The 17,958-nt window shown below is 36.4% G+C and overlaps 1 protein-coding gene across 1 annotated transcript in view; it reads left to right on the top strand.

Annotated features, from left to right (window-relative positions):
• Positions 1 to 5,020, top strand: part of LOC138317925 (ral GTPase-activating protein subunit beta-like) — a 41,776-nt gene extending 36,756 nt beyond the window's left edge. Inside the window, exon 30 of the mRNA XM_069259900.1 lies at positions 250 to 5,020. Within this exon, the coding sequence (XP_069116001.1) occupies positions 250 to 367 (118 nt within the window). The 3' untranslated portion in view covers positions 368 to 5,020. The remainder of the gene's footprint in view (positions 1 to 249) is intronic.
• The last annotated feature ends 12,938 nt before the right edge of the window (positions 5,021 to 17,958 follow it).

The raw sequence follows: 17,958 nt of genomic DNA on the forward strand, positions 1-17,958 counted from the left end.
TGATTAAACACTAATTCTTGTTCAAATGATGAATATCATTTATGCACTGTCGGCGGTGGAGCATCTTTAATCAATTGGCTACTTGGGACCCCTCCACCTTTGGGTCATGAATTCAAATCCCATATGGGGCAGTTCCTAGATACTCTGGGTACTCCGGCTTTCCTACACCAACACATTTTACACATCCTTAAATGACCCTGACTGTTCATAAAACCAAATGTATCTATCAGGGATTCTGTTTTGTTTTAGATACCAGCCTCCCCATGTGAGAAGAAAACACCGAATTCAAGAAATTGTGAAAAACTATCATCTTAAAATGTCGGAGCCTGAGTTTTACACAGCTTTATTCCAGGATGTACCAAAGTGAGGCTTTGATCGATGTTATAGTGACGATACCTTAAAGCCTTCGTGAATTGAATGTTGTGATTGTTTAGAGACATTTTCTGTATGGCTAGATATTAGCTTATAAAATTAACCCCAATGTGCCAAATTAGTAAAACATTGCTAAATCAGGCTGGATTTGATGTCAGAAAAATGCACTGGTTAAAATGCTCTTGATGTTAAAGTTGTAAAACGTAGGATAATAGATTTTCCTTCTTTCAGGCCAATAAATTGTAACCATCAAGATCTGGATGTAATTTCAATATTACTGCCAGATTTTGATATTTGATTTTTCAGAAGAAGAAGCCTCTGTAAGTAAAATGTCTAGTAGGTATTTTCACTTTCTTGCTATTAAATCTAGCCTGATTTTAATTGGAGTCAAGTTGTATGACGACACATTTAGTGTTCAAATAATGTTGTGTTCACATGATGATATTAACAATGACATAATATCCAGACATATTTATTACACATGACATACAATTACACATGGAAACATTACACATGTGTACATTTCTTTACATAAATTGGTTTCCCATGGCATAGATCAAGGTAAACATACACAAACGTTTTTATGGTGGATTCATTAATGCTTTGAAAAAAAAGTAATAATAGATTATTAGTCTATAACGACAATCTACTTAATTATCATTATTATTGTTTTTGTATTTATAAAAGATGTTAATATTGTTGATATATTCTAGTCAAAAAAATGTGATGTACAATGTCAATTACGCAAATTATAGAGTATACCAGGGTTTCGAGATCCTAAAATGACGTGGGTTAAGTATAATTTACCGTTGATTAGTCCCACCATGCAGTGATTATGACGTAATCATTTGACATGATTTTTATGACGTCATAATCATCCGAAAGTGGGACTAATTGACGATAAATCATACTTTACCCACGTCTTTTTAGATCGCGAAACCCCCGTATGATGACATGCATGACATACAGAAAATATAATTTCACAAATTTCAGTGATGTGATATGCATGGCTAATTACACAAACTTGGATTGTGTAATGGTGACATGCATGGCTAAATTCACAAACTACATTATAATTGTGACATGCATGAATGACAACTTGAACTACATGTAACGGTCATACGGATGACTGACTTTATATATATCAATATGTTTCTTGTGTTATACGCTGTGTTAATGCTGAAATCCAACATGCAAATGATTTCGACACTCAACAACATGTAAATGTTTTTAAAAAAACTTAGATCAATATTCATCTGCATTTGTGACAGGCTTGTGTCCATAGTTGTGTCATTTTAGCTAAAATAATCAATATTTAGCTGCCACTGTGTGCTAACTCTGCAGACACAGATTTTATTATATACTCAAAGGATAACAAGAACCAGATTATAAATTTCCCTGAATAGCAAGATGGTTTCAGGCCAGTGACATCAACACAGTAGTTTTGTTATAGTTTAAGGATAATACAAGGATTTATTTCAAATGTGTGCAATTAGATTTCATCAAAGGATTCCAATTGCTCATTAAATAATGATCAAAGGATTTCATAGAACTGTATAGCATTCCACTGAAAATTTCAGGGCTGGCTTTTTTATGTCTTTTGTATTGATTAAAAGAAGGGGAAACAATGCCAATTAAACATGTATTTCAATCCTAATACCTTTATATTTTATATATCTTTTATTGAAATATATATAAAAGATACTGTGCTTAATTGAATAGAAATATTTACTTAATTTTCATCACTACAGAAGTACTTAATCTTAAAAAAGAACTATGTCAAACCTGTTACAGTATCAGTTGAAATAAATAAAAAAAAATGATCTAATTTGAGAGAGAGAAAAAGTGAAAATTTCATTGAAATTTAATTGATTAAAATGTATTTATATTTACTATCAATATTTTTTCATAATGTATTTTTTTTTTCAAAAATGTACACAAAAATTCTGGAAAAAATTTCAATTAAATTATTTACCATTTTGTTTGAACATTATCCTATAAAAGCCCCAAAACATATATTCATTTTAATGGCTGTTCCTTATCATTACACAGAGTGTGTGAAGGACACTCTCAACAATTTGTTTCTTATTTCAAATAAATTTACACCAGTTAAATGATTTTTTTTTCTGTCAGCAGATTTATATAACTTATCATACAATAAATTAAATGAAAAGAAACAAGTGCTTACTAGTCCTCTGTGTGTGTCATGGCTGACACCAAACTGACACAGACCCTACATTAGATGCGTTTAGTTTATTCCAATACAAATCTCTTATGTGTGTGCTTCTTTATCTTACACAGGCCCAACAGGCCTCTTGTCTGACAGGCTTTCTGTTCCTCTTATCTAACACAGGCCTAATATGCCACTTGTTTTGATAAGTTCCTCTGTACCTTATATCCAACACAGGTCCTATAGGCCTCTTGTCTGACACAAGCCCTTTTTGACAGTTCATGTTTAAGTATTACTTTAAATTCAATAAGTGCCCAGGACACTTTGGGAAAGGTGAAAAAAAATAAAGGAGTGCTTAATAGAACCAAATGTAGCCTTTTATAAACTTATTGCACAAAGTAAGCCATCAATCAATTTACAAAAGAAATCAAATAAAGAAACCTACACAGTTTTCATTTTTAATAATTTATATTTATTTTGTAAGTTACAAATTAGTTGAGATCAGTTCTCAATATTATCTTTGTAAGCTTTGAAAAAAACCAAATGACATGTCTCTCAGCAACATTATACTGGATAGTTATAATCTTTTACATTAGTTACAAATGGTTCCCTGACAAACAAGATCTAGACAGTATTAGCTACTGCTAGCCATCAATATTAGCTACTGCTAGCCATCAATATTGGCTATGCTAGCTATCACCATTAGCTACTGTTAGACATCAACATTAGCTACTGCTAGCCATCAATACTAGCTACTGCTAGCAATCAACACTAGCTGATGCTAGCCATCAACACTAGCTACTGCTAGCCATCAACATTAGCTACTGTTAGCCATCAATACTAGCTACTGCTAGCCATCAACATTAGCTACTGCTAGCCATCAACACTAGCTACTGCGAGCCACCAATACTAGCTACTGCAAGCCATCAACACTAGCTACTACTAGCCATCAACACTAGCTACTGCTAGATATCAATACTAGCTACTGCTAGCCATCAACACTAGCTACTGCTAGCCATCAACATTAGCTACTGCTAGCCATCAACATAAGCTACTGTTAGCCATCAACACTAGCTACTGCGAGCCACCAATACTAGCTACTGCTAGCCATCAACACTAGCTACTACTAGCCATCAACACTAGCTACTGCTAGCCATCAATACTAGCTACTGCTAGCCATCAACACTAGCTACTACTAGCCATCAACACTAGTTACTGCTAGCCATCAACATAAGCTACTGTTAGCCATCAACATAAGCTAATGTTAGCCATCAACACTAGCTACTGCTAGCCATCAACACTAGCTACAGCTAGCCATCAATACCAGCTACTGTTAGCCATCAATACCAACGACTGTTAGCCATCAACACAAACTACTACTAGCCATCAACACTAGCTACTGCTAGCCACCAATAGTAGCTACTGCTAGCCATCAACACTAGCTACTGCTAGCCACCAATACTAGCTACTGTTAGCCATCAATATTGGCTATGCTATGCTAGCCATCAACATTAGCTACTGTTAGCCATCAACACTAGCTACTGCTAGCCACCAATACTAGCTACTGCTAGCCATCAACACTAGCTACTGCTAGCCATCAATATTGGCTATGCTAGCCATCAACATGAGCTACTGTTGGCCATCAACACTAGCTACTGCTAGCCATCAATATTGGCTATGCTAGCCATCAACATTAGCTACTGTTAGCCATCAACACTAGCTACTGTTAGCCATCAATTCTAGCTACTGCTAGCCATCAACATTAGCTACTGTTAGCCATCAACATTAGCTACTACTAGCCATCAATACCAGCTACAGCTAGTCATCAATATACTGTTAGCCATCAATACCAGCTACTGTTAGCCATCAATACCAACTATTGCTAGCCATCAATACTAGCTACTGTTAGCCATCAATACCAGCTACAGCTAGCCATCAATATTAGCTGCTGCTATCCATCAATACCAGCTACTGTTAGCCATCAATACTAGCTACAGCTAGCCATCAACACTAGCTACTACTAGCCATCAACATTAGCTACAGCTAGCCATCAATACCAGCTACAGCTAGCCATCAATATACTGTTAGCCATCAATACCAGCTACTGTTAGCCATCAATACCAGCTACTGTTAGCCATCAATACCAGCAACAGCTACAGCTACCCATCAATACTAGCTGCTGCTATCCATCAATACCAGCTACTGTTAGCCATCAATACTAGCTACAGCTAGCCATCAACACTAGCTACTGCTAGCCATCAATACTAGCTACTACTAGCCATCAATACTAGCTACAGCTAGCCATCAATACTAGCTACAGCTACCCATCAATACTAGCTACTGTTAGCCATCAATATCAAAAGTGCTGTTTCTGTGTAGTGTTGTTACTGTCAACACAGACAATGTTAGAAAATATGTTCTATTTTAGAGGAACAAACCATGTTAACCGATATGACTACAATAAATGTATCAATATAACATGTGTTTATTGTCTGTTTGGCTTCCTTCCAATTAGTCCACCCGGATTGTTTATTATCAAACGAAATCATTCATGTACTTGATATTCATCAATGTGTTTGGTATTTGTTTTGTAGGAAAATTGGATATCCACATTAATAAATAAATAAGGTATTGGTATCAGTTACAAGTTTTAAAATAAGTTAGATCATCTCTCTGTTGTAAACAAAATTTAATCCAAATAATAAAACTCGGTGATTATATAACTTGTCTGGCAGATGGTGCCCACACAGGAGTTGCTATATAATATGGTTTAACAATGCCTGTGTGTGTATTGTAAACTACTACATGTGTAGTTGTGACGTTTCTGTACCCGTTTGTACCCGACAATCACACCAGACAAACCCTTTATATAAATGGTCGCTGATCCAAATCCACAGGACCATAATGATTTATTGGTTATTACAGCCATGTGTATATGTATCACTTAATATATAATATCGGTCCAACAAAACCGAACAGTTATGAAGATTTAGGCAGTAAACCAGTATTACCAGTTTCTGGACACCTTTTCAGTCGTTGTGGAGGTCGACATTGTACAGACATACCTCGTTGTGTTATGAATCAAGTAGAAGTATATCATGGTCCGAGACTAATATGACTTATTGTACCAGTTCCCTATGGTCGGATCCGATTCTACTTTTCTCATTTGAGACACATACACGGAAAAAAATTTGATTATTTTCGCTTTTGTCGAGTCCTGCAATGACGTCTTTTTATACCCGAATTTTACGTAATTTTCTCGGTAAAATCTAACGTCTAGTTGGATATGGTAACACTGTTTAGGTCACCTTGTGGAAAGTGACAATGCTGGAATGACCTTGTCACAAATTTGACGGTCAAACCCTTATTTTAATTCATAGCATGTGATCGTAACAGTATATTCTAAAGCATAATACAATGCATCTATACACAAAGAGATTAGATAAAGAACTATCGAAATATGGTCTATACAATGTACAAATCTTGGCCGCTGATAAGGTCAATTTAAATTTTCCACGATCACGAATTTGTTTTCTGACACCGTATAAAAGAAACATAACCATTTCTCCAAGATACCGTGAATTGCGTATACTCGTAAATAAATACGTGATTTTGTGCGGTTTCGTTTGGAACGCGGAAGTCTGAAAATGTGTCCAACAATCTATTCAATCAGACACAGAATTGAATTACAGGCATTGTTCATATGTACGGGATGGGTATTTATACGATTTAACATGAGAATTTAAAGATTTTGTCCTAACATGCAGAACACGCGACCATGCGAAACCCAATTGTCTAAAGACCGTTAAGGCCCTCCCACTGAAGAGCGGATTAATTACGGATGAATTTAGTTTATAAATTTTGGCCGTTCGTTGTCATTCGCAACAAAATTGGCTTAAAATAACAAATTTTTAAGTATAAATTACGGATACATTAATAACATTCTGCGAATTTATAACGAACAAATGCGGATATTTCACGAAGATAACGGACGCTCTCCCGTAAAGTTACAATCGGTAAGATTATCCAACAATGCGGATACGTAACAAACGATTACGAATATATAACGCATATATTGGGAAACGGATAGGAAGTATTGCGATTGTGACTGAAATATTACGAATCTATTAATAATGCATTGCGCAGACGTAGCGGAAAGAACGGCTGTATTGCGCATGTAGGGCATCTGAATTACGGAGGTAAAAGAAGCGCGCTTGGGCCTTTCGGTGTCGCTTTTCACAACAACACGACTGCAACAAAGATAAGCAAGCTGCAACTTTCATCCTACCTCCTCTACAAAGATACAAAGAAGGTCCAGTCTGTTTCAAATTCAAATCAAAGCAGACAACTTTTTCTTTTCTGTCTTTGAAACAATTTCATGACTTGAACAAGTAGATTAATATGTTGTTGGATACCATTGTTACGCTGCATTGGCATTATTGCCGATGACCCATTATTACACCAGTTCTTCCTGACGGATAGGAAATAATACACAAATATGTCGAGTTTTTGCCATATTTATACCGTAGTTTTGGTTTACGCAACACAAGGGATGGCGAACATCAAGAAAACATTTTCGTGAAAATTTTTGGTATTCCAAGATGGCTGCTGGCCCACTTCCTGTTTTCAGATTTCGGTCTCCGATCTCAAAGAAAATTGGTATGTAGGGGTTTTAAGGGATGGCGAACAACATGCAAACATTTTCGTAAAGATTTTAGTATTCCAAGATGGCTGCTGGCCCACTTCCTGTTTACAGGTGTCTTCTATCTCAATGAAAACTGGTATATAGGGGTTTTAAGGGATGGCGAACAACATGCAAAGGTTTTCGTAAAGATTTTGCTATTCCAAGATGGCCGTTGGCTCATTTCCTGTTCTTCAGGTTTCGATCTCCGATCTCAATGAAAATTGGTCTACAGGGGGTTTTAAGGGATGGCAAACAACATAAAAACATTTTCGTAAAGATTTTTGGTATTCCAAGATGGCCTCTGGGCTAACTTCCTGTTTTTATATTTTGGTCTCTGATTTCAATAAAAATTAGTGTATAGGGGTATTAAGGGATGCTGATCAATATGATAAAAATTTAAAAGATTGTCGCTGGGCAAACTTCCTGTTTTCAATTTTTCGTCAGCAATTCGTTGAAAATTGGAAAATGGGGGTTTTAACTTCAAATTTTAAGGGATGCCATACAGTCATATTAACTGCCAAATCAATTTCTCTGAAAATAGCCTTGTATTACCGTATTTTTGCGCGTATAGTGCACACTTTTTTCAGATTTGTTGCAATTGGGGGTGCGTTTGGGGGACTATGTAATGGTGTCCATTACAATGAGTACTTGTTTGTATTACCGCTAGGTCACTTAGCTAGACGTTAACTTGGATTTGTGCGAGGGATAACTTCGAATATAATTGCCAAAGATATATACGGATGAATCTTGTGTAAAATATACATTAATTGTGATTACATTATCATTTTGGTCTGTTTTACTCAAAAGTCAGTGATAGAAAAATGATGATATTATTTTTCTAATATCCAACGGTGTTTGTCAAGGCGTTGTTGTTGGTCCCTTGCTTTTAAACCTTGTTAATTACGAGCGCACGTACGCTGACTGTGTTCCATTTTTGCGGTATTCTTGAATTATTTTTGGCGTTGATGGTAGTGATGTAGGCGTATACATGTACATGCAGATTTCATTAGAATGTTTTGGAAAAGTCTACCTGATGGAGGTGAGAGTGTACACCTCGTACCAGTCATCGAAGCGTCACATATTCACTGTGTATGTTTATAAGCCATACTTTCCCACAGAAGGAACTGTTTAGAAATAGTGCATTAATATGTCGTGGTAATGGGAATAGAGGAGATAGGTAGTATCTTAAGCCTATACTAGACTGAAAGGGGGATCGCCCGTCTAGAAAGTACATATATATGTGTGTTATTGTTTAAAATATAATTTATGCGTACGTTTCATTTTTGAACAAAGTGTGATATAAGTATTGATCATATCAATTCCTTCACCACCGGCCCACCACGCTCCTACCCACTAACTGTCCAAATATCATGTCTCTCTTTTTAGCATACGGATATTTCTATGACCGAGTGCCTGGAGTTTGATTGTTCAGTGTGACGTAACGTGATGGGATAAGTAGGCGTGTCTCACATCCAGAACAGTTTACCATGGACTCCACACGTGTTCACACAAATTCTAGGGGTTACGACATGTTAAGGACGAATGGTTCTAATAATAGAAAGCGTAACATTACATGTGGAGAAGAGAACGTAACGAAACGGGTGTCTGGCTAAAAAGACTACACGGATTATGTCATTGTGACCCGATCGACTTCTTATTTTGTCGTCATTTTGTATACATTTATATAGGCCTTGAGTGGCTTATGATAAAACACGTTACAGTTTGGGCTAATAGTTTTATCAGAATCGAAGTCCTTTGTAGATCAAGGATATTTTCAGACTAAAAAATTAGACATATACTATAATATCTTTATCAAAATGAAATGCGTGCGCCTGTGCTGTGGATCAGATTCTTGGGAAATCGATAGACATGTTTGAAACCAAGAAGCGCGAGTAAAATGTAACTGCGATTGATCTTATGAGCAGTACGGCAGATAATAAGAATGTTTGTTATGTTTGTTTTGGACAAAATTACATAAAAATGCATGTATACGCATAAAATAATTGGAAACCAACAAAAAGTATCGAGAATTGTGCCAGAGTGATTTTCTGAGGTACACTAAGACTCCTAGGCACCAGTTCGTACCCGGCCGAAAGGTACGTGTACATCTATAGGCCGGGTACGTATGAATCCTGAGAATTAGCTGCAATACTCAGTGTGTCTAAACTTGAAATCAAGGGCAAGAGGGCAAATGAGAGTTAGATTTTCGATATTTTCTGATTATTTTTTCATGTGTTTCAAACTGTCGTCGATATTCGCCAAGGCGATACCATTAGTCCATTTATTTTGATAGAACTTTTACATTAGGGAGTATACGGGGTTCACTCAATATCTCTAGTTCAGTCTATTGCTAATGTAAAGTTCGGTCCTGTGAAATCTCTCTCAAATCAAGAAAATAAAAACGACCTTTCCTTAATTCCAGGGTTCGACTTTACGATATGACCGCGTTATCCCGATAAATAATGTTTGGGTAAATGCTTGTTTTTTGTTTTTCCATTGAAATGCTAGTAATAAAGTTATCCCTATATACTTTTAGCCAAACTTTCTGATTGCAAAACGAAATTGGAGTATTTTAATACTTTAATAAAGAAAATGTTACAAATTAACACACCGTATGCATACCATGTAAATATACTGTAAGTGTTACTATACGGTATTGATGTCCAGCGATATAGCGATCCTGAGCTGGTCAGTTTGGACTTGCCTTGGATCATGAAAGAATGGACTCATGCAGTGTTTCAATATGTCAAATTTCAACATTTAATTCTTTTCTTTCTTTGTGTGTATTTTAATTGTTGTATATAGAACATCATATAGACTGTCCACACCCTGGAATTGTGTTTATAATTTGTGTATTCTATCCGGACACTATAAAGTATTCCCTGATAGTGCCCAAAAATGCCATTATCCTGTGGGTAGGTGCTTGTTATTACGCCAATTACTCATTTCTTCCTTGTAAGTATTACGGGTATTTCCTGTTAGGTGTGCTCGTTTCAATCCGCCGTGCTGTTCACTACAGCGTGTAACACCCCCACACAAATGACGCCGTAATATACAGGTAAATATTCAGGTAAGTGTAGATAAGTGGTTAAATGACCTACTTACTCATGTGTTGGGACCTAGTAGCCTACTGTGTGAAGCTTCGAAGATACCTCACCAAATCTCGCGAGCACCACGCTCTCGCTCTCAGCTCGTGTAATATCCGTGCTCTGATCTTCCTGTTACCAGTATGAGTATACACATGCATACAGGAGTCATATTATTTGTGCATGCCATTAAAATTACATGTTTAATTTAAACTTCACTGCAACATGATGTACTAGTTTAAGAGAGAGAAAAACAGTCAATATATAGTATGGCTGATTGATTCCGGACAAATGCACTGGTGAGTGAGAGACGTTCGATAAAAATCTGTCTAGACTTTAAAGAAATATGTAGGTTTACTCAGTACATGAGATGTAAATAAAGAACAATAGATAGACAAGTTTACCTGCTGGGCTTACGATTTCTAGTTACTGCTTCACAGACGTGTAAAAATGTATAAACTACGGAATCATGGCTCAGAGAAAGGTCCAAACAAAATATACACAAACAAATATTCTATTATCATAAAATCAATCATTATGAAGTAAAGATTGATTCATTTCTCTTCTCTTTACCAGACTTTCATCTTTCTAGCGTCTCCATTGACACCGAGCGTTGTCCTTGTGAAGAAGGCTTTTGGTTCTGTCCTGGCCGAGACACACCATAGTCGTCTATAAAAGTGGTAGTTTATACTCCTGGTTAGCTTTACTGTAAATGAGTGGGACGACTGGCTTGCCTTTGACTATTGAATTATATCTAGGTTAATCCAAAACACGAACACGAATCTTTACACTACTGTAAATTTTAAGCTTTACCAGAACACAATTCAAAACAAGTCCTTCACCTTCAGACAAAAAATCACCGACCATACAAGTCGAGCCAAGCACACATATAGTATAGATTTGTTTTTTCAACCAATCGCACTTCATTTTCTTGGTTGCACTTGACATTCCCACTGTTTCCGAGCCCTAATGATAAAGAACACAAGAATGTGCAGGAATGAAGGACACGTCTTTATTAAATCTTTGTTTTATTACGGTGAAGGTTTTTATCTACAGTTAAACGTCGCATGGAAAGTAATACGTCTAAAGTGGTTGTTATTTAAAGGGACAATTCATTCTAAAAGAACATTAACATTTTGTACATATATCGGAAAACCCCCAGTTCTAATGGAAATTAGATCAGTCAGTTTTACTGTTATGTGCCTGAAAAGCCCATGGTGGTGACATGTGTGTGAAATTTTCAAACTCGCTCGCTGTTCGCCATTACACATTGTGGTCGAACTTCTTGTAAGCCGAACCCTGTCCCTTGGTCGTAGATTAATGCAACTTTTGTCTATAACTGCTCAAATCGCTCTGACAATTGTGTTAACCTTATTAGGTGAATTATCTTGCCTCAGAATCATTTCATCACCTTCTCAGTGGTTATGTTGTTCATTTGTTTAACGTGCTTGACTTTGGCTCGGGTATGGGTACAGCGTCCATATTATACCTGCTTAATCGTATTGATCAACGATTTGATATTTCAACGATATTAATTAAAATACTTAACAATGACGTGGAATTTGTCAATATTTTGAGTTAAATGTTTCATAAGAAATGTAAAACAATACATTTATGCCATATTTTACTTCTTGGTTATTTCACAGAGCTATAGCTAGTGTATTGGGGAAATAGCTCTAATGTAGTCTGTGAAAAATGATAATCCAAAGATGATATTTTCTATATACTGATTTATTACAGTCGGTGCGGAGCGGAGAAATATCCAACTCTACACTTCCAAACCTAGGCCTAAAGTGAATATACAAGTAATACAAAATGATAATATACAAAATATACAGGAACAAACATGTAAACAGCACTTAGTCTAAACGTGATATACAATAGTCGCTAATTAACTGACGCAAGCGTTACCGGTATTGAGAACTGCTAAGAAGGATTAGATAAAAGAAACACAGTTAAATACGTTATAGCAATACATCACTATAAAGAAACGGCTATTATTTTCAAAATGAAGCTTTGTATTTTACTTCTAAACATAGAATATTAAGTATGTTCGAGTAGATTAAAACAAATAAATAACATCAAAAATGTCCGAATAGGAACCTGTCATAAACCGCGTGACAGTTTGCTCCCTCCTTAAATAAGACACGTCCTCGTGTCGCTTATTACCGACGACGACACTGTGTTCTAAATGTCCTACAGTCCTGGGTACCACTTTTTGTCACAGCGACCTTTTTATGTCGCTCAATGTCCAGTTCTCTCTCGAGATGTTCAATTTTTATTTTCTGTTCTTTGCCAAGTTGATAGTATTTGTTGTTCTCCTGCTCCAAATATTCTATTCGCGAATTTAGATATTTTCTGCGTTTGTTTGTGTCTATAATTCCCTGTTCCGTTGACGTCTTTAAATGTTTACTTATTGCTTGCTGTAGTTGCCGGTTTGTTGCTTGCAATGTTTCAATTTGGTCCGAAAGTTTTCTTTCACGTTCTTCGCTGGTTTGAAATCGTTCACACTTTGTTTCGAGAGATGTGACAAGTTTCATTAATTTTTCCTTTTCGTCATTTAACACATGACACTTGTCGCTAAGAACGTTGATCTGCTTTACCTGCCGTTTGGATGTTTCACTTGTCTGTCCACTACATGGTTTAGTTTGCATCTTGATCAGCTCATCATTGGAAACAGATGCAAAGGGTGCAGAGGCGAAAAATTCCCTTTTTAATCTGAAAGTTTTAATTCTCTGTTGATCTCTTATCTTCTTAGCGCGGGACTTTGTTTTATTGCTACTTTTCACTGCCGGACATTTCCGAGGCGTTGACTTCTCTCGTATCACTTTTTTGAAGCACATTCTTGAGAAATGTCCAAGATTTCCGCACTTAAAACACGACACATTTTTAGCGGGACAAGAAAAGCGATGGTCTGAATAAAGAATTCCACCTCTTCCACATTTTCTACACTCACTTAAAACTGGTCCTCCATAGTTCATCTGAGGTAGTGTCCCAAAACGCTGGCAAAGTCCATGGCTAGGGTTTAACATGTGCATGTTACCCTGGTGAAATATCCAGTTCTCCATTTGTAAAAATTGTATGTCCCTTGCACTTATCAAGTCTTAGTAATGAGCGACCGTATCGTAGCCCAGCTAAAAAGTGGACTTGCCCGGAGATTCTCACACCAACTTTCACAGAGCTACAGCTAGTGTATTGGGGAAATAGCTCTAATGTAGTCTGTGAAAAAGGATAATCCAAAGATGATATTTTCTATATACTGATTTATTACAGTCGGGTGCGGAGCGGAGAAATATCCAACTCTACACTTCCAAACCTAGGCCTAAAGTGAATATACAAGTAATACAAAATGATAATATACAAAATATACAGGAACAAACATGTAAACAGCACTTAGTCTAAACGTGATATACAATAGTCGCTAATTAACTGACGCAAGCGTTACCGGTATTGAGAACTGCTAAGAAGGATTAGCTAAAAGAAACACAGTTAAATACGTTATAGCAATACATCACTATAAAGAAACGGCTATTATTTTCAAAATGAAGCTTTGTATTTTACTTCTAAACATAGAATATTAAGTATGTTCGAGTAGATTAAAACAAATAAATAACATCAAAAATGTCCGAATAGGAACCTGTCATAAACCGCGTGACAGTTATATAAAAGAATTAGTCTGAGTGAATTGTCCCTTTAATTGATAAGAACAAGAATAAAATTGGTCAGACTAGACTGTAGTATTGTTAGGTTGACCACAACTGGACCAGTCTCCCAACACAAAAGGTTACTACCAATTTCGGAACATTTTCATATTTATTTTCTACTAATTTATTTTCCATTATAATTATTCATCACATCGTCTTGAAATTATTCCACACCTGACGCTTATTTCTACAGCTATTAATGACTGCAAAATACTTTTAGATGAAAATAACTACTCTTACATGGCCAATATGATGTAAACAGCGATGTTTACACGATTACCAACCCTGGTCGATAAACAATTCATGTCTTCGCGACATTTTTATAGAAATTTAATTAGGACATCTTTGTCATGTGGTGGGTCGATCTGAACTCTTTTTTTCTGGACTCTGACCTCCTCGCTATCAGCACGGGGTTACGATAATGAGGTAATACTACAGGGTTATTTATAGGGACATGGTCTCTAAGTATCTACATCCTTTGTTAGACACAGCAGGTTTATTGTACTTCAGACCGGACACGTTAATGACCCGAGATAGGTGGAGATAAAGGATTTGTAAATAAAAAAATGTTTGTCAACAACAGAGATAGCCTTTCTTTACACATGTGTACTTACCTATGAACATATCTATGTCAATAATTGCATCATTGCATATAGCCTTTACGAGCTTTTGGGTAAGGTACATTTTGTATGTTTAGCCTTATATAATTAAGTTGTTCGGAGAAGACGAGTTGACACACCGCCATATACTTTGACATTTTTAAACAAACTCTCGTATTTATATATAGCTGATCTTGTATAGTGAAAACGTGACTTGAATATTAATATTTCTTTGTAGGGTTGCCTTTTTTATACTACTGTTCCAAGAGGTTCTTCAGTGTCCCGTGGTAGAAATATTCGTACAGGTGTATGCTAGGTACTCTTACGTGCTCTGGAGCATTCTCGCTACTTCCTTTTTACAATTTTAAAGTACACATAACATGTTTTCCATATATACATATATAAGGGTCCAACTTCGTTTGAGGAAAGTCCCAAGTTACGCATGGGACATGCCGATCGATCCTCAAATAGTTCTATACATGAAACCATCCTAGGCCTCAAAACCCAACATTGTCTGGTTGACATATAGTCTGTTTCTTTTAAAAAAACAATTTATTGTGTCATAAAATCTATATGTACATGAATTGCGACAGTCTCACAGTTTCATTTGCATTGAGTATTTTTTATTTGAAATATTTCCCCTAATTGCTTCTTTGTACAAATTAAGAAAGAGAATCACGCTCCTCCCCCCGCCCCCTCCCCACCCTCCTAAAAAAGAAATATACATATATTTAAAAAAGTTAAAATGTTCAGTTAGTTTAAATAAGGCGGGATAGGCGGAGCAACGACGTAATCGATAACTTCCAATGCTAATTGTCATCAGATGTACTAAAAAACACATTCGCAATGGTATATTTCAAATCATTTTTGCATAACGATAAATGGTATCAAGTGATATGGCGTAACGCCAATCTTCAGATAACACCGTTTGCGTCATCTCGTATCATATAATCAAAGGTCACACAAGGTCATCGTCCATTGTGTGGGAGTGATGTAACTTTACCAGGCTTAGCTGAAATAAAGTACCTAATTAAAATTTACCCAATGCTTCTGACTGGCTTACTGCACAAAGAAAATAGTTCAACAATTCTACAATAAAATTCTTTTCACCGTCTGGAGTTCATGAAAGGTTTTTCGTGAAAAGCTGGCAGTTCTGCTTCAGCCTTACTAGGTCAGGTAGAGGTGGTGCGTCCCGAGTGAACTTTAGTAGTTACAGATAACATCGGTCATGGGGTTATTATGTTGGGCCTTACCTGTATCAGAGGTTAAAGTCTGAACTATACAGGTAACGTGTCAACACATTCGTGGAGTTGTGCTTGGTTTGGCCAGGGTAATTTCAGGACATATAAGATTTTTAGAAGGAAGATGAAAGCTGGAGTACCCGGAGAGAAAACCTCGACCAACACTCGGTACATAAATCGTAATACAGAGGTAGATGGCTAAAGTGTTGGAACACATTACCCACTTGGCCTTCGCGGCGTGTGATGATGCACTCAATGAACAAAGAATAAAAAGCCTTTAACAAAAAATATGATAGTAATATGATATCTGCATGTATATAGATATACATTCGAATGTACAACAGGATCATCCACGTTTTCACCCAACGAAAACATATGTCAAAGTGACGTTGTGAAAACGCAGCGCATTCGAACATGGGATCATTCACAACATTTCCCCAATGTTTAGATGCACATGTATGAACGTGTGTGTAGAGACGAGCTCATGCTAAAAAACTGTGCATGATATAATAGAAGGAGGTACGGTCGCTCTTCCGGAACACCCGGTCCCGTAACTTATTTCGCAAATCTATATATATCCAGATTGAGTTTATATCTTACTTGTGCTTTGATAGTTTAGTTGTTGACATGATGTTGGGGGATTGCCCACTTTCATAGAATCCTCAGTGCAGTGCACTAATGTTTGATATCTAGAAAGAAAAATGGCAATGACCGGCGATAATATCAACGATAAAAGTTAATTTGATCAAGAAAAAACTCGGTTATCAATATGTACATGATCGTTACATTCTGTGGTTAATCGTCCCCGGGTTGAACTTTTAATTAAAATTTTATTTTAGATTTAATCTATAAGAGTTCAGTTGCACGTAGGTAAAATCGGGTCAGAAGTCAAAGTGCAGATCTATATTTCTTTTGGACCGGAATCAACAATATATTTCGAATGGCTAAGAATTCTTTGTAAGATAAACAATAGCACGAGTCCAATATAATTTATAAAACACTAAGTACTGTTCTTTATATAATAATGGATACCGTGACGTAGCTAGAAGGCGGAACAACTCACGGTGTATGTCTCTGATATCGTGAATGAATGAACTTTAGATAGGGGGACGATAATGCGCCAAAACATTACTGACGAATCTCAGTTAGAGAGTAATGAGACATGAATGTCATTGTGTTATAAACATCATGGACAATATGGTGAGTCAGAGTCAGTCAGTGGAACGATTCATCTGCACGATGTCCTGAACATCAATGACAAGTTTTAGAGCGACGAAAACAGCTGTTTGATGTCTTAACATCATTGACAATCCCTAACATCAGTGATAAGTCTTAGCTAGGTAGACAAAATCAGCTGTATGATGTCTTAACATCATTGACAATCCCTAACATCAGTGATAAGTCTTAGCTAGGGAGACAAAATCAGCTGTATGATGTCTTAACATCATTGACAATCCCTAACATCAGTGATAAGTCTTAGCTAGGGAGATAAAATCAACTGTATGATGTCTTAACATCAGTGACAATCCCTAACATCAGTGATAAGTCTTAGCTAGGGAGATAAAAATAACTGTATGATGTCTTAACATCAGTGACAATCCCTAACATCAGTGATAAGTCTTAGCTAGGGAGATAAAAATAACTGTATGATGTCTTAACATCAGTGACAATCCCTAACATCAGTGATAAGTCTTAGCTAGGGAGATAAAAACAACTGTATGATGTCTTAACATCAGTGACAATCCCTAACATCAGTGATAAGTCTTAGCTAGGGAGATAAAAATAACTGTATGATGTCTTAACATCAGTGACAATCCCTAACATCAGTGATAAGTCTTAGCTAGGGAGATAAAAATAACTGTATGATGTCTTAACATCAGTGACAATCCCTAACATCAGTGATAAGTCTTAGCTAGGGAGATAAAAATAACTGTATGATGTCTTAACATCAGTGACAATCCCTAACATCAGTGATAAGTCTTAGCTAGGGAGATAAAAACAGCTGTATGATGTCTTAACATCAGTGACAATCCCTAACATCAGTGATAAGTCTTAGCTAGGGAGATAAAAACAACTGTATGATGTCTTAACATCAGTGACAA

Source organism: Argopecten irradians, chromosome 3, assembly GCF_041381155.1.
Source record: "Argopecten irradians isolate NY chromosome 3, Ai_NY, whole genome shotgun sequence".
NCBI lineage: Eukaryota > Metazoa > Mollusca > Bivalvia > Pectinida > Pectinidae > Argopecten > Argopecten irradians.